This window comes from Ostrea edulis, chromosome 4 (assembly GCF_947568905.1).
Source record: "Ostrea edulis chromosome 4, xbOstEdul1.1, whole genome shotgun sequence".
In the NCBI taxonomy this organism is placed as follows: Eukaryota; Metazoa; Mollusca; class Bivalvia; order Ostreida; family Ostreidae; genus Ostrea; species Ostrea edulis.
In genome coordinates, this window is record NC_079167.1 from 34234220 (window position 1) to 34257845 (window position 23626).

The 23626-nt window shown below is 36.3% G+C and overlaps 1 protein-coding gene across 2 annotated transcripts; it reads right to left on the bottom strand.

Annotated features, from left to right (window-relative positions):
* Nucleotides 1-1634: 1634 nt before the first annotated feature.
* Nucleotides 1635-22017, bottom strand: LOC125671479 (choline transporter-like protein 1). Of its 2 annotated transcripts, none has more exons than XM_048907239.2 (19): nucleotides 21303-22017; nucleotides 19291-19368; nucleotides 15021-15265; nucleotides 14458-14703; nucleotides 10879-10987; nucleotides 10684-10747; nucleotides 10388-10496; nucleotides 5906-6044; nucleotides 5729-5800; nucleotides 5583-5649; nucleotides 5276-5337; nucleotides 5075-5181; nucleotides 4854-4907; nucleotides 4243-4329; nucleotides 3426-3541; nucleotides 3106-3272; nucleotides 2825-2917; nucleotides 2120-2212; nucleotides 1635-2039 (listed from the first exon to the last, which is right to left on the bottom strand). In XM_048907239.2, exons 2-19 carry the CDS (start codon nucleotides 19330-19332, stop codon nucleotides 1959-1961), a joined length of 1953 nt encoding a protein of 650 aa, XP_048763196.2. In that variant the 5' UTR covers nucleotides 19333-19368; nucleotides 21303-22017; the 3' UTR covers nucleotides 1635-1958. The 2 variants fall into 2 exon arrangements, with proteins under 2 accessions (XP_048763196.2, XP_048763195.2); XM_048907238.2 differs by having other exon boundaries at nucleotides 19641-22017.
* Between the last annotated feature and the right edge of the window lie 1609 nt (nucleotides 22018-23626).

A 23626-nucleotide genomic window follows, 5' to 3' on the forward strand; every position in this document is an offset into this window, starting at 1 on the left:
TGGGTATACCAGAGGTGGGATCAAACCTTAAGAGAGAAGAAAACAGGGAAATAAGAAAGATCGCGCATGCCTGTCCACTTCTCTTAAAAGAATAGTATTCGTTTTCGCAGGTTTTTACTTGTCGTAATGATAGTATCCTATAAAGAAAAACGTTCTAATGAACTTGATTTATGTGGGAATATTATGGAACGACCTGTCTTCCCTTGGAGTAGACTACTCCAAGGGTATTTGGAGTAGACTACTCCAAGGGTATATAAACTGCTGCACTGCATAATCTGGGAGAGTGTAGCAGGGTCCCTACTGGGCAGTCTGCACTATAAATCTTCACCATCTGGGAGAGTTGGCCGTGAGCTTGGATAGAAAGAAGAAATCAGAGGTAGGGTAAAGTAGAAACCAGTGGCAAGAAACCCAGGGAATTGAGGTGAGGTGCTTTGTGTAGTAAATCTGAAGATTGAGACGCCAAGTGCTTCACTCTCAATAGGAACCGGGTTCAGACACACGGTGAAATAAGAAAGTCCACCTCGTACATTATTTCCATTGATTATAAGTGATTGACGTATTGCCCAATTAGAGAGTCGTTCACTTCTGCTTCATCCTTAGATATTTTATTGAAAGTAGACATTAACGGCAAACTGACAACTCAACTGTATGACAAACGGGATGATTTCAGCTTCTCCATCGTCTACTTCCCATATTTATGTAGCAATATTTCATTATCACCTGCATATGGTGTTTATGCCTCTCAACTGATTCGATACGCAAGAGCTTGTTCTGCGTATAGTCAGTTTTTAAATCGAGGCAAGCTACTGACAAACAAATTGATGGTACAGGAGTATCAACAGTTTCGATTGAAGTCAGCATTTCGCAAATTCTATGGTCGTTATAACGATCTAGTTTGACAATACAACCTATCATTGGGTCAAATGCTGTCTGACGTGTTTCACACCGATTGTTAGGCCGTTCTTGGCACACTGATTTTGACTACGAATAACTTCGTTTACCTGATCAGGATATAGGGCTCACGGCGGGTGTGAACGGTCGACAGGGGATGCTTACTCCTCCAAGGCACCTGATCCTACCTCTGGTGTGTCCAGGGGTCCATGTTTGCCCAACTATCTATTTTGTATTGCTTATAGAAGTTATGAGATTGATCACTGTTCGTTATCTTCGCCTTTCATTATACCATTATTTATTAACTCAGGCAGAGTTAGTGGAAAATTATAATAGTATCCCTAAAAACCCAAGACAAAACACGTTACAGTATATATAATTATAACACAGTACAGTTACAGTTGTTATTATGTACCTGCCTCAGGCAGTTACCGTTCCCTCCAAGTTTTACCGATTTTTCGCATTTGATAAGCAAACGATATTTGACGGTTGATTATACATAGGCGATGAATAGACTTCATAGTTCACCATGATGATGCGAATAGTTCACCATGATGATGCGAGAGGTAAGACCTTGACAGAGTTGCTTTTCAATGGTATGGGTCTAATTATCATATTATATCGAACTTTTCGCCTTGTGAATAGTTTGTTTACAGCTAGGAAGGCAATTTCCATGAGGCCTATTTATAATGAAAACGTTCATGGTCTGTGTATTAAGACCCCATAAAACATCATTATATGTCTATAATTACATGCTTTAATTTGAGCATAATTACTGACATAACAAACATCATAAGCAAAGCAGAACAAAGGACAAATAAATCAACAAACAAATGGCACTCCACACGTATATAATACTGGTAAATATGGTAAAAATATTGCATTGTCAAAAATCAAAAGGTCAAATATTCCAATATAGAGCTACGAATTGGCACGGTTCTATATGTCGTATGCCGTTCCCAACGCTGACTGCCTGAAAGCGCTGCTGTAAAACCTATATCAAGGCATATGGTGTTTGAAATTACATATATCACACCAGGTGGTATTGCTAAGGCGTAACGGTGACGTCATTTAGCACGTGACGTCGGTGTTTTAGGCATATCGCTGAATTCCATATTCTTAGCTCCATGTGATTCACTGACAAATTTCTGAAATAAAAATGAACAAAATTTTTGCCAACAATATTATCGACAGTTTACAAAGCTAACATTTTAGAGGAACTACATACCAGGAGCCCGGTGCTCATATTATACGGCCTCTTCACACCATCATTTCTATCACAGTCCTCACAGAAACAAATGAAAATCGTGTCGATGCATAGCTGAAACGAGAAATAATCTATGTACAATCATATTTGTACAAACGTAGTTTTTGTATGCAAAGCAGAGGACTGGCTTTGTGTTGTGTATTAGATCAAGTACCAAACATCCGGTAACTATGAATTGTACGATCCAACTGACAGTTTGAAAGAAAATCAAAACTGTGACGTATAGAAGCCCTTATCAAAAACGTGAATACCTATCGGATATGACATGCATGCATTTAGTCACCTGAACAAATCCTAGAATGCTCCGATCTATTTACAAATATATTATTAACTAGGGTGGGTTTTTTTTTTTTTTTTTTTTTTATACATCCCAATGAATCTTGTTTACTCGGACTTGTATATTTGCATTTGTGGTTGTAGAGTATCTCGTATTTTTTTTTAAAATGCGCTATAATTCAACACTCAAAAGAACAGTCAAAACATCATTCGGCCTTTTCCGTCAAGTCGGGTTTTTTTTCTAAGAGGAAAGCAATGTTCCCATTGTCAAGAGAAATGTTGAATTATGGTCGCATTGCTTTATCATTACTCACAGGTTCTTCATCAAATTGATGTGACTAATTGCATTTCAGCTTTATTGTTAGAATAGCATTTAAAATTTACACATACCTCGTATACTCCAATCAAACAGCTGGCGATGATGAAGGCTATCACACAAGACAACGTGATAGGTAACCAGGCGAAAATGACGTCAGATCTCGTCTGTAAATGACAGTGTTATAATGCTCAAATAAGGAATTACGTCATCTAAAATTGTTTGCAGTATACTTCAACGACGCGTGTTTATATGGTTTATATGTACTAATATGTAAAACTTTTTTGTTGTTGACGTTTTTACTTAATTTAATTCTTGTTCAACACTTTTTAAAAGTGTCCACATTTTGACTTACTGCCAACATCTCCATGCCAACGACCGCAACCACGGCCACTGTTCCCGCCTTTCCAAGAAACAACGTAAAGTCGCCGATAGAATTTATGGCGGCCAGTCGGAGTGAGTTAGACACAATGATCTTCAAGGCGCGCTTAGCGGACACACAGAAATTTCCCCCCTGTATGGCTGAAAGAAAGTCAACAGATATAAAATACAAAAGTGCAACATGTGTCTCAATTCCAATGGTAACTAAATAAAGAGATGCGATGTGATCTAGACGTCATGACGAGACCTAGGAATGTTCATACTGCACAATATATTGATGAGAGAAAAACATACCTATCTCGATGTAGGCGTTGCTGTTGATGAATTTAATGGCATTTTCAAAACACCAGAAGCAGCAACGAAGACATTTCATCAGAAAATCTCCAACCGATCCAGAACTGCTCTTGACTCTGTAGAAATAATGTATACACAGTTCATTATCATAGATTATCCTTAAGATTTTAATCAAAAATAAATCACAGTACACAATTAACAACCGAATCTGGTATATTTGATTGCATGTGAAATTTCAAAAGCTGAATCAGAATTCTAGAAACCTAATTCTACCTTTGCATTTAACATTTATATTAATGTTTTTCTGACAAACCGAGGTTTTTTAGTAAGTCTTTTCATGTATATTTTGCCATGGAAAAATCTCATTTTAATGGTTGTTTGTTTTATGTTCCATCGAGATTTTTTCACTCATATTTTTTAAACGTCACTAGTTGTATGTGCATTTTGCTTATGGCTGTAGCAGTGAGGGTTCTTGAACGTGCCAAGGACATCGGGCCTCCATTTTTAAGGTCACATCCGAAAGACCCGTGATTTTCAAATGCCGAGCGTTTGGCAAAGGGGCATTCACTACCTACTGTCATAGGTTTGACGCGGCCATGGCACGAGCGGGGCTCGAACTCACAACCTCCCGGTGACTAAGCGAACGCTAGATACCACTGAGCTAATGAAAAGCCATTGAATCCGAACTTGGTCGTCATAACTATCGTACGGAAAAATGCTTATAGTAGACATATCAGTTTAGAAAGAACGTGTCTGAGAGGAAAAATAGAGAAAATGTCTTAAAACAAAAAGTCAGACATGAAGAAGGCATAATCACCGCCGATGTATGAATCCTAGGATCCAGTTCACGAGGACGAGGAGCGTGATGATGAATGACCCAAAGGCGGCGGATCCAAGGTGGTATCTGAAATAAAGCAAAGGTGTGTGATCATTTTTCCGTGGGTTAGTTTTACGACTTTGGCATCACATACCATTTGCGAGGCGGTTATTTCTATGGAAAAAGATAGGTCTCTGGTGTACAAAATTCGTTAGCGTAGTTGTTCATTTTACGATCAATCTTTCATCGGAAAATTTGCCAAGACTATTCCACTATCGCCATGTAAACTTAACCTTGTTTACAGTACATATTTTAGTAGTGTTACACCATCTTATGAGTATATATTTATTATTTACCAAAATTTGTTAGAATGACGCGGACAACAGTATGCAGTAAATTAGTTAATTATAACTGTTCAGTGAAGCGAAATTTTCGTGGTTTGAGAAAAATGTGGACACGTGCGTATGTTGAACATCAAAAACTACACTCCCCCCAAAATAGTGATTTTTTACAACACTTTGTATTTTTCATTTCAATGATAGACATGTTTAAGTAATAACGACCATTAATGTCATTGTCCGATATATGTTGTCATATATTGCGGTATTCACCTCACAAGTCGCTTGATGGACAGTAGAATGGGGAAAACCGGCATCCCGGAATCTCTGAAAGTACACACAATTGTCTCAGTGTTACATAAACGTTGTCAATCTTACAAAAGAAAGAAAAGCGACATTTCGAGTCGGCCAAAGAAAATTTTAGTTCCAAGTTCTTTTGCAAAACGAGAACTACACGACAAACCCCACTACTAAATGTCTAGCGTCAATCTCACCGTTGAAAATACCAGATGGCCACGGCACCAGAGATGACGATTTTCTCACAGGCAAAAATGAATTGTAGAATCCAGACTCCGGCAAAGATATGATACCATTTTAGAATCTGAGAAGAAACCAGCGATGGATTATATCACACAATCAGAACCAAAAAAATCATCTTTAAATCTCGGGTACAAGCAATTATACGGCATCCTTACCTTGACTGTTTCATCTTCCGTGAAAGACACGAATCCAGTAGCATTCGATATGCTCGGATGACCTAAACAAAAAAATGTGATACACAGTTATCTTCGTGGTATTGGAATTTTCGTGGGGACTTGATTTCGTGGTTGTAAAGCTGTTTTCCTTGATGTTGGGTTTATCAGGGATGAATTCGTGGATATGTCAGTATCACGCAACAGTAAAAATAAAAACCCGATGAACATTAACGATTAAAACAATAATCATTTTTGTCCAAGTTAAGCCATTTTTACTATCATTAACAGCAGATCGTGAGCATCTTACCGGCAGATTCCATTCCCAAGAAGATGTAAGACAGCAGAACAAGAGTTCCCAGAAACAGGAGTAGTGTCTGAAAAACACGCACAGAATGACAAAACATTAAGTGCAAAAAAGTTATGTGTATTATCATGTGTTGGTATGTTCCTTACCCATAGGGGCTGAATCAGCAGAAATGGGATACTAGAAACCACGTGACCTGCTTCCCTGAATAACTGTACAACCTGCGAATTCATGATACCGGTATAAGGTTAATGCATGTTTCGGGGGAAAATCTAGAAAGGAGAAGTAATAGACCATATTCAAGGGCAAAATGGGTGCCGCCATACCAGACCAATCCTCTTCCTCAAGACCAACAGAATCAGCATCACGATTACCATGACAACAGTAGCGGAAATGGAGCCAATCAACCAGTTCCTCTCTTCTTCCTCATAAAGTGAGCTTCCTTTCAATTCATAGTAATGGTACCTATGTATATACAATACACAAAGAAATAAGGAAAGTATATACGATTATAAGTCTTTATTGTGTTGTAGTCACTCATCATTGTGAGAAATACAACAAGTAAACCTACACATTGTCATCATAGTTTACTATCATTAGTAAATACTCCGAGAAACTAGAGAGACGTTACCACTAGTCATTTCGAGCCATGGGCGTAGTTACTACTTATTCGATTTAATCACTATACAATTTGAGGAACATAATCATTAACGCAATCAATATTGTCTAAAATTTTAGACAGTATTCACTTGCGAGATCAGCATTTATTCAATTTTAGAAAGTCTGGAATGCATGAAGAATACAAATCTTATTGTAAAATTAGAAATCTAATTCAGAGACAATGTAACAAGGCCAATTCCGATCACTTCAACGACATGATAGACGAGAGCAAACGTAACCCCCAAATGGGTCATGTTTTAAAAGTGTTGGGTATCAACAAAAATACAAAACTAGTGAAAATATTGTTTTGAATATTAATGATGAAAATTTTCACAACTATTGCAGCAAAGCTTGTAGAAAAACTACCCTCTCCCAAACGTTTACACAATGCAGCTTCATGTAGCATTATTTATATATATATATATATATAAAAGTACATGCAGGAACAAATCTAAAAACTCGTTCAATTTAAGACATGTAAGCAAAAATTTTATTTATAAAGAACTGTAGTCTTGATATTATCAAAAGCATAGGCTTAGTTGGGATACCAGCCAGGTTTCTCAAAGATGCAGCACCTATCATTAAGCTTCTTATTACATTGTTGATAAATCAGTCTATAAACTGTTCCTGAAGAACTCAAAATTGCCTTAATAGGCTAAACCCAGAAAACTATAGGTCAGTACGCATTTTAAACATTGTTTATAAATTTTTAGAAAAAACAATGTACATAATTTATAAACTCACTCAACTCGAAAGTTTTCTTATTGATTACAATATATAATTTGTATGATCAGGATTTAGTTCATTTTCTACAGACAGCTGCCTGGTGCATCTTATTGATCATTTCAAATTAAATCCAGCCTTTAAAAATCACTGGAATTATTTTTCTTGACCACCAGAGAGCCTTTGACACAGTACATCATAAAAGACTCTGTGAAAAATTTAATGTCATCGGTGTTAAGTCAATCAGCTGGTTTAAATCGTATTTATCTGGGAGAAAACAAACTGTAAATGTAAACAACGCAAGTTCTGGAGTATGTGATGTTACATGTGGGGTGCCCCAAGACAGTTTACTTGGGCCTCTTTATCTTTAGTGTCTGTGAATGATCTTAGTGCACGTATTAATCCTGAATGTAAAGTTTTATTATATGCAGATGACATGGTCGTTTTATTCTCTCATTCTAATGCAAACATTATAGCTAAGTCTTCTGTGTTAGAAAGCTGTCATGATTGGTTGGTGGACAACAAACTGTCACGTCATCTGGGGAAAACTGAAAGTATTTTGTTTGGACCACAACGAAAACTTAAATTCTTTGATGGTTCATTTTCCATAGAATGTAAGGGTATCAAAACAGAATGTAAATCATGTGTCAAATACATGAGTTTCTTGGATAATGTATTGTCTAGAGAACAAATTGTTGATGGTATTATTAAGAAAGCAAATCAATGCCTGAAATTTTTATACAGGCACAAATCCTGTCTGTCTCAACTGTCCATCATTGCTTCATCACTTTGTAATGCTTTAATTAAGTGTCATATTGACTATGCATGTGCTTCCTGGAACTAAGGCTTAACAATTAAGCTTAAGACCAAATTACAGGTTATTCAAAATAAGGTTATCAGATTTATTTTAGATTCATCTCCCAGAAGTAGTATTAATGCTACAGTATTTGAAAAACTGGAGCATTTGAACATTAACAATAGAGAAAAACAACTTCGACTGAATCACGTCTTTAATATTTTTCATGATAAACTACTACTGTTCAACCACATCAAATAGATCGAGTCAGTATAATTTCTTTGTACCAAGGGTTCAGAAAATGGACTCCGAAACTTTCTATTATAACGGCATCAAAGATTCCTGATTAAATCAAATATATAATCAATAAAATTTCATTTAAATCAGAAGTTGAAAACCATTTACTCAATGAAATTAAGAAAATGGCAGATAGTAACTTTTCTAATATTTGACTTCAGTACTTTGCCATGTACAATTATTATTTATGGTTCTGCATTCACAAAATTTTCAATAATCAGTACTGTTGTATTTAAGTTAGGATATAAAACATTACTGTGTGTTTCAATTTGAATGTCTTTAATCTTTTTTCCCGTCTTCTCAATAATCACTCTTTTTGTTGTTAATATAATATATTATGTACAATGTATGTCATTTTACAAAGACTAGAAGGATCCCATGTGGCTTTCAAGGGTAATCCTTGGCATAGGCGTATACATTATACCCACCATATTTTAACATCAAATACTTTAAATAGTTTTCGTTTGTAACCTATGTATTTTACATCATCTCTCGTTAAATGAATGTCTCTCTGTGATATTTTCTTGTATGAAAAGTGAAGATAACGAACAGTGATCAATCTCATAACTCTTATAAGCAATACAAAATAGATAGTTGGGCAAACACGGACCCCTGGACACACCAGGGGTGGGATCAGGTGCCTAGGAGGAGTAAACATCCCCTGTCGAAGGGTCACACCCGCCGTGAGCCCTATATCCCGATCAGGTAAACGAAGTTATCCGTAGTCAAAATCAGTGTGCCAAGAACGGCCTAACAATCGGTATGAAACACGTCAGACAGCATTTGACCCAATGATAGGTTGTATTGACGAACTAGATCGTTATAACGACCATAGAATTTGCGAAATGCTGACTTCAATCGAGACTGTGGAAACCCCTGTACCATCAACTTGTTTGTCAGTAGCCTGCCTCAATTTAAAAACTGACCATACGCAGAACAAGCTCTTGCGTATCGAATCAGTTGAGAGATATAAACACCATATGCAGGTGATAATGGAATATTGCTACATAAATATGGAAAGTTGACGATGGAGAAGCTGAAATCATCCCGTTTGTCATACAGTTGAGTTGTCAGTTTGCCGTTAATGTCTACTTTCAATAAAATATCTAAGTATGAAGCAGAAGTGGACGACTCTGTGGTGTCTTTTATTTCGAGCTCACAGGGATATATCGAATCGACATATGAATGAAAGTTATTATTGTTAATAGACAAAACTTCGTCGATATATCTTAATATCGAATTGAAGACCACAGCAAGATATTTTTTCTTCTCGCGTAGAAGTTTTTTTTAATAAATTCTGCTTCATATGAATATAGAAACAGGTCAGCTAATAAAGGAGCACAATTCGTGCCCATGGGAATTCCAAGAGACTGTTGGAAGACCTGATCACCAAAGACCACGAAGATATTGGCAATGAGAAACTCTAGCATATTTTTTTTATTTCAACTTTAGAGTACTTGTGCATGGAATTAGAGTGGTGTTTAACAAAGCAATTTTTTGGATGACTGATCACTATGAATATTTCTGTTTTCCATTTTTGTTGAAGAAGCAACTGCCTATGATGTCAAAAAGTATAGTCTTTAATTTATGGAATGGTCATGTAAAGGGTTGAAAAGTCGTAGGTATTGATGTTATTGATTTGGGAAAAGTTTTGCTATTTTAAGTTTACAAAAAAGTTCTTCTGAATTTTTTAGAATCCACATTTTATTAACACAACTTCTGACAAATGTAGTCGCACAGTAAGTTTGAAGTTTCTCCTTCATGGCTGTTAATGTTTACGTTAGGATGAAAGATAGGGGTTTGGAAGAGCACTTACTGGATCCAGCAATGTATCTTTGTTTGAAAGGGTTTTTATGTAGTTTAGGAATACAGTATAAGTACGGTAACTCATATTCATTCGACCCATTGACTGGGATATTAAATGTGTCTAAAACTGTATATATGCCTATATATTCCTAATTAAATTATAAAAAATCACTATACACTTTGAGGAACATATCACTACATACATTGAGTGATGGAATCATTGACGTAATCACTGCAAACTTATACATAATCACTACACACTCCGTGATCATTGACGTAATCACTGCAAACTTATACATAATCACTACACACTCCGTGATCATTGACAGAATCACTCCACATTTTGAGGGACGTAATCATTGACATAATCACTGCTCACTTCGAGTGATATAATAATTGACATATTTGATATACTAAGTAATAACTACTCACTTTGAGTGATATAATCATTGACATATTCACTACTCACTTTGAATGACGCAATCATTGACGTAGTCACTAGTCACTTCTACATGATATTACTCACCAACAGAGAGCAGCGCCGACCATACTGCCAAGTCCAAGTAAGAACACCATTACCCAGATCACGATGCTGGCGATATATCGCAACAGAACTGCAATAGCTAGCGATACACCTGGAGAACATAACAATAAACGTGAATGTTGTCATTCTATTCTCGGCATTGTGCCAATGTCGATATGTCACGACTATTTGCTACTAATCACTAAATTCCAATACAACATCAATATCTATGAGTGCATGTAAATACTTTATTTTTCAGTATGGTTATATTATGCTTTTGTGATCACGCGCATGCGTACCCAGTGCAGTAGCTGACAAATAACAAATCTCCCGCCATGTCTTCTCCAGATCGGAAACGCATTTCTGAAAATTTTTGTTTACATAAGATACAAATGAAAATGTCGCAAAAAAGAAAGAAAGAAATAAAACGATGTCATCGGAATTCTAGATAATCGAAAAGGTGCATGGAATTTTAACAGAATTGCTTTGAATACCTCAGTAAAGTTTGGGTCTATATTGTTGAGAATATTGTTGATGGCACCTGTCAAAATCTCAAACGGTTGATTGAAAGACTCTGGTATACAACGAAATAGAATGGATTCACTGAAATAAAGAAGAGAAAACGGATATCGAACAATAAGAAAAAAATGTTGAAAAACAAAGACTGGACGAGTATGGCAAGCTCTTTTACTATTTATTCGTAAAATAAGATATCTCTTTAAATAAGAGAGATATCTTTATTGGTTAAAGAGATATCTCTGTAAGTTAGAGAGATATCTTTTTACGCTAAGGAGATATCTTTTTAACCAAAAGAGATATCTCTTTTGTTTAAAGAGATATCCAGCAGGACTTCTGGTAGTTAATTTTTAAACTAAATATTTGTATAGCTTAACATTTGGATTAATAATGAGGTTACTTTTAATTTCATTCAAGCATAAATTCTGTGTTAGCTTTTTAGCTATTTCATATATTATGAAATAAATCTGTTAATTCCTCTTACTATTGGTCGTAAACTTCACCCAATTTAACATTGGTTTTGTTTCAATCTTTCTTTCCTGCTGTATCTCTTCAGTTTCAACACTAATCCGCAGGATACCGGTAAATGTAGGAACTTTCACATAGATTCATCCCAAATGAGAAAAACTTTTTTTCTTCACCGGATTCGTTCGCTTTAAAATTTGATGTGATACATAAATGTATATTGTACCAGGTGTAGAACTAAATTCAAATTCAGTTATCTTAAACATATGTAGTTCGATTAAAAGCACGTTCGGTTTAAAAAGGCTATGTTTGGGGAAAATTGTTCAAAAAATTATTTTATCTTTTACAATGTTGTTTTCGGGGGGAAGGGATGTACCTTTTATTCATTGGATGGGCTCATAAAATCTTTTCTTTCCATACCAGCCAGAATAAAGTAATAGAATTTGAAAGGGGTTGAATTATAATTCAAGTCTTTTTCAGTATGTTGCCTTATTTATTTTTTCTTCATTTGTGAAACAACATACTGTCAAAATCTGGGGGGGGGGGGATGACAAAGCCGGGGAAAAAGATGGTGCCAACAGGCGCTTGCTTGATATTTTTATTAAAACTTACTATGCAAATTATTAAGCAAGCGCCTGTTAGTACATTCATCCACAAAATACACCGTGTAAAAATACATAATAATGCATTAGTATGAGGTATCAATATGAAATGATGGATTCTGAAGATGACTTCCTGTTCTCTCTGTAATTTCTGCATTCCTTGTTCAAAATAAGCCTTTTGATTATGCAAAATGTTGACCTCCTCATAACATCATTGCATAAAATATTTTCCGTTTTCCGTTCCGTTCCGCGTTTTAGCAACACCCCAGCCATCATGGTAAGATTTGCTTTGGCGGGCTTCCGTTTTAGGGAGAATTACGTAAGTATTCAAACTAATAGAAATATTGGAAAGAGATATCTCTTTCTCTTTGAGAGATATCTCTTTTTCAACGATTAAAGAGATATCTCTTATACTTTGAGAGATATCTCTCTAGGAATTCTTAGAGAGATATCTCTTTAAGTGAAGGAGATATCTCTCAAAGTAAAAGAGATATCTCTCAGTGTAAAAGAGATATCTCTTTAAGTGAAAGAGATATCTCTTAAAGTATAAGAGATATCTCTCTAAGTGAAAGAGATATCTCTTTAAGTGTAAGAGATATCTCTAAAAGTAAAAGAGATATATCTCTAAGTGAAAGAGATATCTCTTTAAGTGAAAGAGATATCTCTCTAAGTGAAAGAGATATCTCTTATTTAGAGAGATATCTCTTAAGAGATATCTCTTTAAAATAAGATATATCTATTTAATTTAAAGAGATATCTTATTTTTCGAATAAATAGTAAAATGCTTGCCATAGACGAAACATGATAGACGAGTGAAAAGGTGAAGATAACGAACAGTGATCAATCTCATAACTCCTATAAGGAATATAAAACCAAGAGTAGGGCAAACATAGACTTTGGACATACCAGAGGTGGGATCGGGAGTCTAGGAGGAATAAGCATACCCTGTCGACCGGTCACACTCGCCGTGAGCCCTTTATCTTGATAAGGTAAATGGTCCGTAGTCAAAATCAGTGTGCCAAGAACGGCTTACATGTAACAAATGGTATGAAACATGACAGACAGCATTTGACCCAATGACAGGTTGTATTGGCGAACTAGATCGTTATAACGACCATAGAATTTGCAAAATGTTTACTTTAAACGAAACTGTTGAAACCCTTGTAACGTTAACTTGTTTTTCAGTAGCCTGCCTCGATTCAAAAACTGATCATACGCATAACAAGCTCTTGCGTATCGACTCAGTTGAGAGATATAATTTAAAACACCATCTGCAGGTGATAATGGAATATTGCTACATCAATATAAGAAGATGGCGATGGAGAAGCTGAAATTATCCTGTTTGTCATCAAAGTTGCTAGTTTACCGTTAATGCTGCCTGATGTTGAATGATGACGAAATCATTGCGACTCCAAAATATTGCTTTGAGATGTGAAAGCGAAAAATATATCATGGCTATCAGCAGTTACATTTAACATGCAAATATTGAATTTCTTTAATTCATGCAAACATTTTTAACCTTCAATGACTTTTCAGCAACAATTCCTAATGTAGAGCTAAAGTGAAATAAATAGACCCTCCCTTCTGGTTTTTTTCATTGCAAGGGTCTATTTGATGTACCATAACTCGAAATTTATCTGAATGCTTATGTAAGACATGTAATTTGCACTAAATTATTAAAATAGATCTCTTTATTTATTTCGGTGAAAATATTTCCCAAATGAAAGAAAAAATCGGAGATTTTACCCCAAAATAAAGATTTAGTACTTGTAAACTGAATTGATTTTCGTATGTTTTAGTTCTAGATTAAAACAGTAAAATACAAGTTCTTGTATGTTTTAGTAAAATGGTTTATGTTTTAAATCATGAAATATGTCCAATATTTCAGAAGTTTGTACTTTTTAAAACAAAAATCTTCGATTTTACCCAAACTGGAACTGAAAACAAAATCAACTGTATTGATTTTCGCTTGATGTAATAGACAAAGCTCTAATTTATAATATAATAAAATATGACATCTTGCTTATTGTGATGAAATATTTTTTGCAAACGATATAAAACATATCCAGAGACCAGATATTTTTGTTCTTTTTTATGTCTTTGTCCCAGAATGGTAAAAATATACACAGCTTGTTGAAGAAATAGTTGACATGGTATATACAACGCATTATTTATTGAAAAATCACAACTTTAATTATTTTCAAGATCGGGCAATCATTTGCCATTACCAAGTCAACGTACTCTTGACAATAAGATTATATACACTGGCGAAATGATTAAATTACAGTCCGGCCGGAATAATGTTACTCTCACTCAAACATTGTTATCGCTCGTCTAGAGCGTCTAACGGAGAGTGATAATTGGCACGTTCACCCCGTCAGATAGGATGCCATTTACAGTTGATACATGTCAATGATCCAAGATAAAACTACATCCGAACGGACAGTATAAGTTATTACTACATGTACAAGTGTATTGCTAATAACTTACTGTGTTTCTATCGGCAAATTGGGGCAACTGTCGATCCCATTAGAATTCCCGTCAAAATACGATTCCATTGGCACATCATACCAACACAAATTGGAACCCGTCGAGTTGAAGAAACTCTTTAGATCTGCCACACTGTTTAAGGGCTGAGTTGGACAGGTGTGGACACAAAGTGCTGTGGTATCAACGGAAATGTGTGCACCAGGAATGTGATTTGCAAATATTGTTTTATCGTAGAAGAAAAGGTTCCTGAAAAACGTTCAAGCATAAATTTCCAAATCTTATCAATTAAGATTAGCGATAAAAATACATGCCTTATGGCTAAGACAAAACCTGATCACTAAATTTTAGATCAACTTGCAATCTTAAAAAAAATCTTCAAATAGTAATGTTAATGAATTTTGACATGTTGACTCCAGAGTACAAGTCTACATTTTTAATATTAGTACCTTTACTTCACTATGTCTTTCAAATACCTAATTTCAATAGTTCTACCACAACCACAGTTTCAGCCAAGCCGGTGAACCCTTGATCGAAATCTTCGACGTTTGACCACCATGACTTACCTGAGGTTAGTGCAGTCCTTCCCTGACTTCAGCACGCCGTCAATTCGTCCGTTTTGTTTGCTACAGACGTTCCCCCAGCTATCTACACCATAGACAAGTCTGTTCGGGTCCCCAAGGCGGACGCCCAAGTAACCCCCGAATCCCGTGCCCCCAAGGACCGCCAAGAATACCAGCAGGCACATCACATCACCGCAAGATCTCTTCTGTAGCGGACCGGAAAACTCCGAAGAACCGCTCCCAGGCCCCTGGAAAAAGTATTTGTTCGACATTTTTGTCCTATAGAAATGGTGTAGGAAAAGCTTGGTATCTATTTCTGATTACACGTGAGTTTGCACGTGTCTTAATAAGACATCTAAGAAGATCACAATCCGATTTGTACCTGATCTGTTTCAGCTGTTTAGAATAATTCGTGATGGGCGAAACTATTTACTGACGTCAATTCATGGTATAACACGGGATGAATTTGGAATAATGATAAAACAATTTTCTATCTGATTTGATCCTTATACATTTTCACATTCATGAGGGGAAATTAAAGTCGTTTCGAATTATGTTTGATACATGTAATATACAAGTTGATACATATAATATACAAGGATAAAAAAAATCATTGTCACAAAAAATTGTTTAAAAGCAATGAGAAAATTACTATCAATGAATACTCATTTCCGCCCCATATCGTGTTTGCAATCATGACTTGCGGAACTAAACTTCTTAGCAGCGAATGACCGGCGCGCTATTCTTAGCGAGTTTCGATAGCAGTGGGTCGAATTCTTACCATGTATCACACACTACACAGTAGCTTACCACGCTATCACACGCTACACAGTAGCAGTGGGTCGAATTCTTACCACGCTTTCACACGCTACACGGTCATTGACATAAATTCAAGAGGATCAGATATTATACGCCCTGTATTTGAATATTCAATAAAATACACTTAATTCATTAGACTCTCGAGTAAACTTAACCGCCCGAAACGAAGAAATATTGAAAAATGAAATACTATAGATCTATACATTTTAGATACATACAAACAGATTAAGACATAATTGTGTTATGTCCTTCAACTCGACAATGACTTTATACGGAAAATGTGCCTTTACAAAGTTGCAATATGTCGCAGCCATTTGCGACATCCATGAAACAAAATTATGAATTAATTCAACTTAAAATATTGAGACGATAAAAAGGAAACATTCAATAGGACAAAGAAGGTATTTTAAAAATTAGGGTTACCGACAGAGAAACTGGAACTTAAACATTATATGGATAAAACGTGTGAATTGTGTGCTTTTTCTTTCGATATTATTACCCTAAAAGCTGCTCGTGCATATCGCCAAATGAGTTTCTTTCCCGATCGATATGGTATAAAGAATTTATTCAGACACAATAACAAATTACTCTATAGATGAGTGGAAAAACCATGTAATATATGTTATCATCCTAAGCCCCCAAGAAATTGTATACTCTTTTGATCAGATGATCGTAAGAAGAATCCAATACATACTTTAAAACTTTTTTTTAAAATCAATGTACAAGTCTTTCTTAGATATGTTGCTGAATTCAACTACAAACTAATTCAAAATTGGTAGATTGCAAATTTTCATTTCTAAGAATTAATTCCGCTCATTTTAACATGATAATGACACAGTGGGTAATGCAATGTATCCTTCTGGGCTGTAGAAAATTTATATAAATACATGTATCTTTTAAATTCAAATTCACATGTTTTCTGATTTTTTTTTTATTTCGAACAAAGTATGAATGTCCGTGAAAATGCAGAAAGCCCCATCACAACAATCTAGTTCTTGCAACGTTCTGCAAAAATGTTGCCAAACGGTTAAAACGGTGTACAGAGAGGACGTTTTAACAACTGTTTACTCTGTATCAGAGAACTTCATGGACGCGCTCGAACTGGCTTGAACAAGAACATGAAGAAGGATGACCAGAATTTTGAGCCTGCTCAAAATTGTCTCCGTCCTGAATTGGTTGCGGTGACAACGTACTTCAAACGACATGGGCGTACTCAGAACGGAACTGTCGTACTAGGAAAGGAATTCCCATACTTCGATTTTACTGGGGACGTGTTAGAACGTGACATGGTCAAACGTCAACTAGCAGTACGACCGGGTCAGATTGTACATCGACCGCGTCCGTTTACTTTCGTTGGCAAATAAACACAAATCGACCGCAATTCGTCCGTAGCAAGTTCCAAATCAAATTCGGAATGTGAGTTAGCAACACGTTTTAAAATAGTTCGAAAACTTCCCTTTAAGTTTTAAAAGTTATGATGTGTCTATCGTTCTTAGTTATTATTAAATCCAAGCCGTCTGTATGATGTTGGGACAATGGAGATTCATTATTTGGCTCGAAAAACTCACAAAGCACATTTCTTCGTGACCCCTAACTTTCATTAGAACTATGAAAGTTTTGTCAGAGGCAGGGCAAGAGATGGTAGAGCAAGAGGGGAGAAGGAGGAAACCATGAGCCTGATGGATGAACTGGTTGAAACCTGATCTTGTTGGTTTCCAGAAGAGCCGCAGCAGCTCCTGTCGATCTTCGTGTTGCTCATTTCGCACGGGTAGTTTTTTTTTTTCTCATGGAGGCATGATGGAATATAGGAGTACGCAGTTCCAAGTCTTGAACAAGAATGAAAAATGTCAACAACAACAAAAAAAAGACGCTGGGATTTTATAGCCCGCGAGAGAAGACGGGATTACACACTCACTGCACGAGCACGTTCTTGAAAATACACCTGAGAACAAGATGAGAACGAGATAAACTGTCTCTGATCGGGGTCATCGCGTTAAAAACTAGTTAAAACGAGTTGCGAACTAGTAAAGACGAGTTTGTAAGTATTGAAAACGAAGTAGAACGAACCAAGAACGGGTTTAATTAGACTACGGACGGGTTTCGAGTGACTCAATCCGATGTGAACATGATATGAATTGACTGTGGACGGGTACAGACGAGATGGGCGTATTTAGGATTGTTTGAACAAACTACACATGTAGAATCGTATTGTAGACATGTAACATCACCCCGACATGTATGTGTGTGATAAAGCTATGATAAATGGAGTAAAGAGAAATCAACCAAGGCTTCCATTGTTTTCACATCTCCTGTAATACAAACAACTAAATACTATATTTCATATATTCTTACAACTTTTTTTTTCATTATTTATACACGTACCATGAAAGCAAGAGTCTCGAGATCGAAGGTCACATGTCTTGGGGCTGAAACGATACGCCCCCCTCCACGATACGATACATATTGCAATGCTTATGCAACGATTCAATACGATACAATGTACAGAAGAAACCAATGATAACATTGAAGAAAAATTAATTACTAACATTTACAATCATAATTTTAAAAACAAAATGTTTCCAAACTGCCAAACGGTAAGATGCATGTTGGCTCTGCACTCTGTAGTTGAAACCGATCAAGTTCATTGTCGTTTTCGTCAGACTCAAGGCAAACAACAATCTGAACGTTACTGAACTCTTATTTTGTCCCTCATGGAGGTATGTTAGATAATCTTTAAGTACAGGTCAAAGCTGATGCATTTTACTGAACACGTTTGTAATAAACGTATCAAATCGAAAATCCCGTGGGGAGGTCCTCATTGCCCCTTTGCTTGTCGTAAGAGGCGACTAAATGGGGCGGTCCTTCGGATGAGACCGCAAAAACCGGGGTCCCGTGTCACAGCAGGTGTGGCACGATAAAGATCCCTCAATGGCCATAAGCTCCGAGCATGGGCCTAAATTTTGCAGCCCTTCAACGGCAGTGGTGACGTCTCCATATGAGTGAAATATTCTTGAGAGGGACATTAAACAATATTCAATCAAATCGAAAATAGAGGAAATGAATCGAACATTGAATCGAGCGTTAATATTGAACAGTATCGATATTTCGGTGAATCGTTTCAGCCCTAAGTCATGTCTGCACGTCACAATGGCTTTATCGATAAATGAAAACCATAAAACAGCAAAGGTATAATTCAGACAAATCATGGGTAAATATTGGAATTTCATCAATTCGATCATTCAAAGACTAGGTACTTCACGTACATTGTGCACGTGTGAAATGAATCAACGATGTACGTGGTAGAAGAAACTGTGAGAAGTATTAATTAAACGGAATTAATTCTCTAACCTACACTGTCCTGATACATGTATATACACTGTACATGTATGTACATAAAACGATCAGAATTTCTGGCTATGACTGAAGATAATAACAAAACAAAAAGAGTTCTAACCGAGTATGGGGTCACACGACTCCCTCCTCCGCAGCATTCCATCACCGACACGTCTCACAGAATCAGGTCATGGTCCATCTGTCACATTAAAAAGCTGTTCAGTTCGCAAAATAAAAACAAAAAAGAGAAGTTCTTACGAACCCTTCACGTCTCACATGTTCAATCGTCTGAAAAACATAACATGCAGTTCAAGTTCAAATTAAGTTCGTCATCTGAGCGAGCAAAAGGCTAAATAAGTAATTTTTGTGATGTTACCATGTCATAGACTATAAAAACTGGAAGTTTGTAACAATTTGTAATCAATTCTTGCCTTAAGGTCGACAGGAAATGTCCATTTTAAGTTCACTCACCTATCCAGCACATGCATCTTGTCGCCATTTCTTACGTCACTGTTACATAGGTGATTCCCAGTCATCAAGGAAGAAATCGATACACAGGTAAATTCAAAACAGCACCAACTCAAAGTTCCCAGCCGACATCGTCCTGTTCCTTCATACTTAGCAGCACGAATGCCGGGGGTATCAATCACCGTGCTGTACAGTTTTATTGTGTTCTGCTCATGTCCTGATCAGTTTATAGGTATATTTATCTATGCATTAATTTCTTTGTGTCCCGTGTTACTAGCGGACATTGTCCCACTAAGAATTCGTTAACATTATTGATTGATTAATGATTTTGTTGCTGTGGTTTCTCGATAGCTGGATAATGCGTATTTTTCTGCTATGAGCATTGCACTTTGTTGTCATATCGTTTTATGGAATTTAACAGATAAATTTTTGTTGCTATTCTTATTTATTTACTCATTTATCTGTGCATTTATTGATTTATTTATGTGAGAATTCTGTAAAAAAAAAAAATTAAAAAAATATTTACATAAGATTTTTAGGTGTTTTTTAAAAAATATTATTTACATATAATTTGCTTCTTCTTGTAGCACATAATTGCATACTTTATTTCCCATCCACATAACTGCTATGTAACAAAGGATTGTGGCGTCATCATCAACAGATTTCGATTAAAAATTGATTCTTACCATTATTCAGATTAGATGATTCTTCAGTCATGAAACATGACGGTCATATTTTGTTTGATAAAAGAATAATTTATCATGTGAAATATAATAAGGATTAGGAAACAGACAGTCCCTATTTAAGCCTTCTCCTTTAAGGTACAAGGTACATTGTAACGTCAGTGAGAAATGTATATAATTATTAATAGTAAATGTAATGTGTCAATATACGCACACAGATACATATTAATTGTATATTATATAAAGTCCCTCTCAAGAACTTTTCACCCATATGGAGAGGAGACGCCGGTGAAAGGTAACCTCAGTGAGATTCGTGGATGTTGGATATTTAGACTGACGCCTCTCCCGAATCTCAGACCTGTATCACACAAAGTGATTAGGGAAATCTTGCCTGAACTTCGGCCTCTTGTTGCAATTAAAATGGGTTAAACTAAATTTTCAAGATATGTCATCATGAAGCAAATAATCGTATGCCTTGTTTAGACAGATGCGCATTAAAGAGGGCGTTGCACCGAAGCGGGAATTTTCCCTAATCGGAGCTCCGTGCCAGCACTCGTGCGGTAGAACTGACCTTCATTCATATTTATACTCATTGCGTATTTGCCATTTAAATACCTGTAGGATTCCCCAGTACTAGGGACAAACCTAATACATTTTATGTGTCAATACATAATACAGTACATGTAATCTAAACATAATTTTTGAAATCGTGAAAATTAAATTGTCTTCTTTTTTCTGAGTAACAGATACAATGTATACGGTTACATGTTACGAGGGTATCAGATATCTGTACTGTAGTTATTTTCTACAACCAACAATTGGCAACTGTACATGACTCTGGCCAGAAAACAAAATACGGGAAGTTTAATACGCATTAATAAAGTTCAACATCATTCGAAGTAAATGCACCTGTAAAAATTGATTCAACATAGCAATTGCTACTGGAATACATATAAACTCAAACTGTTTAACGGTTATTTACCTTATTTGGCCTTAAAGTTTTCCTTCCAAAGCTTTGCAAAGTTCACAACGGTTTTTCGTAATAGACACCATGCCGTTGTCAACAACTTTCATTCAGAAAAACACACAAGTTCTCGTTAGCAGCCTTGACTATTAAAACACAGGTATTGCATGCTGTATTCGGCGTGTTTGCACAAACTAAACAGTGTCCAGGTTGGAAGGGCACATGGTAATAAACAGAGATATTCATAAAAACTAGAAGCGTGTTTCAATTAAGAAAATAAAATCTAGATGGAAAACGTATTATGTCGACACAATAAATCACAAAGACTGTTTGGCAGTGTACGTTTGTCATGGCTTAATATATAAATCAAATGATCAACTGAACAATGATATGAACAATTATAGGGTAAGCAAGTGTTTAAACAATGAAATGGATGTAACATTAGACATAGAATTGGTTAGTCACACAATGACAATTTTCCACAATGACAATGATATACAATGACAATGATCTACACCGACTTTCTCAATAGTGTATGGCGTAGCAAGTTCGATCAATGAAAATGAGAAAATGACAAAAGCCCAATTATTGGCCCCGGACCCTGGAAAACAACAGGAATCTAGGGCGGACTTCAAAGATCAAAATTCGGCCAAGTCCAGTGTTAGTCCACTATAAACAAAACAGCTCATCCCGTATAAAGCCACGACGCTTGTGGTTGATAAAAGTAGATATAATAATGCTGGCGGTTCACCAAAACCTGAAACGAGAAAGAAAGACACGCAACAGCAAACACCAATAAATATTTAAAAAAAATTGGGTTGGGCCATCTTCGCTAGCCTAGGGTTTACGATCCGCTCCGCTGTTTGTAGAGAAGCGGAGCGGATCGTAAACCCTTGGCTAGCGAAAATGGGGTTGGGTGGGAGGGTATCGTCTGCAGCAGCTACAACACCCGTAGTGTGCATGCTCTGGTGATGAGGTAATACTAGGTACCGAATATCGCGCACCACAAGGATCTCAAGAAATTAGACAAAAGAAGATTTACTATGATTCTTGATGTGATTTCACAGTTTGTGAAACATATCGTTCCGCGATATGACCTCATTGGTGAAAATACACACGAGACATCTGAATCCTTTAAAAAACAACAAGAGATTGATATTCTTGCAATCCACAATCAGAATTGGATTCAAACAGAAGAAAGGGTAATACTCAAGAAGACGGGGCTTGGGACGGGGATTGGTGTGTTTTTGGCTACTAATCTTTCTGTGCACTCAGAGAATGTTAAAGAGGAAGGAACAAGGACCAGTAAGAGACAAATGGTCCCACCACATCCTTCTACACCCCATCGGCAGCAAGGTCCACCACAGACAAATAGCACTCGCAGTGCCCAAAACACGACAGTTGCTTCCCCCAATCATGGTACAGTTCTGAGAAGCTCACTAACGATGAAATTACCCTCACTGTTAGTGACTGAATATCATGAAGATGATATAGAAACAATAAAACTACCAGGAGAATCATCTTGTCTGCCAAATCCATTCCCCGTCAAAGAATTCTGTGTTGATAAGACCGAAACAAACAAGACAATTAAAGACAACGATCCCTGTAGACAAGCGAAAGGAGATTATTCAGAGATGAACGACGATATTCGTACAATACGCAACATCAACGTTATTGCTACGACACGTTACAAAGCTCGAAGTAGCAAAGAACTTGATCTTAAAAAAGGACAAGTTATAAAATAAACAATGGGAGTAATGGGAGGTACCGAGGAACGATTTGTGTATGGTTGGACGCGAAGGAATAGACTATCAAGGAACAATATGGGTGGTACCTCATCAGTGTCGTGTCCCTCAAGTAAAACTGTCACAGTTAGAATTCATGATAAAGTACATTGTATCTAAAATATAATATTAAATGAAAAAAATAAAGTTTTTCAAGCATTGAAAGTTGTTATCACATGTTATCTACTTTATGTAAGACCCTTAAGTTCGCTGGAACACAGGGACTTGATACCGTAAAAAATAGTAAACAATATTACATTTTAAAGGGCAGTGACAAATGTACATGTATCTAGCATGCGTAGCATATATTGTACATTGTATCTGATACTCCGAAAAAAGAAAGACAATTTGATTTTCAAAAGTTATGTTTAGACTACATGTATATTGTATTGACACTAAAATGTATTGGGCTTTCCCTTAGTACTGGGGAATCCTACATGTATTTAAAAGGCAAATATACGCAATAAGAGTATAAATATGGATGAAGGTCAGTTCTATGTTACAAGTGCTGGCGCGGAGATCCGATTAGGGAAAATCCACGCCTCAGTGTAACACTCT

What these genes read in the sequence shown, in the direction of transcription:
- LOC125671479 (XM_048907239.2), bottom strand. Translation starts at nt 19,332, where the DNA reads ATGGAATGCTGCGGAGGAGGGAGTCGTGTGACCCCATACTCG. An exon ending in TAGACCCAAACTTTACTGAG is followed by an intron (nt 10,748 to 10,878) that starts GTATTCAAAGCA and finishes AAAAATTTTCAG; the next exon opens with AAATGCGTTTCCGATCTGGA. An exon ending in CGGAAGATGAAACAGTCAAG is followed by an intron (nt 5,182 to 5,275) that starts GTAAGGATGCCG and finishes GTTTCTTCTCAG; the next exon opens with ATTCTAAAATGGTATCATAT.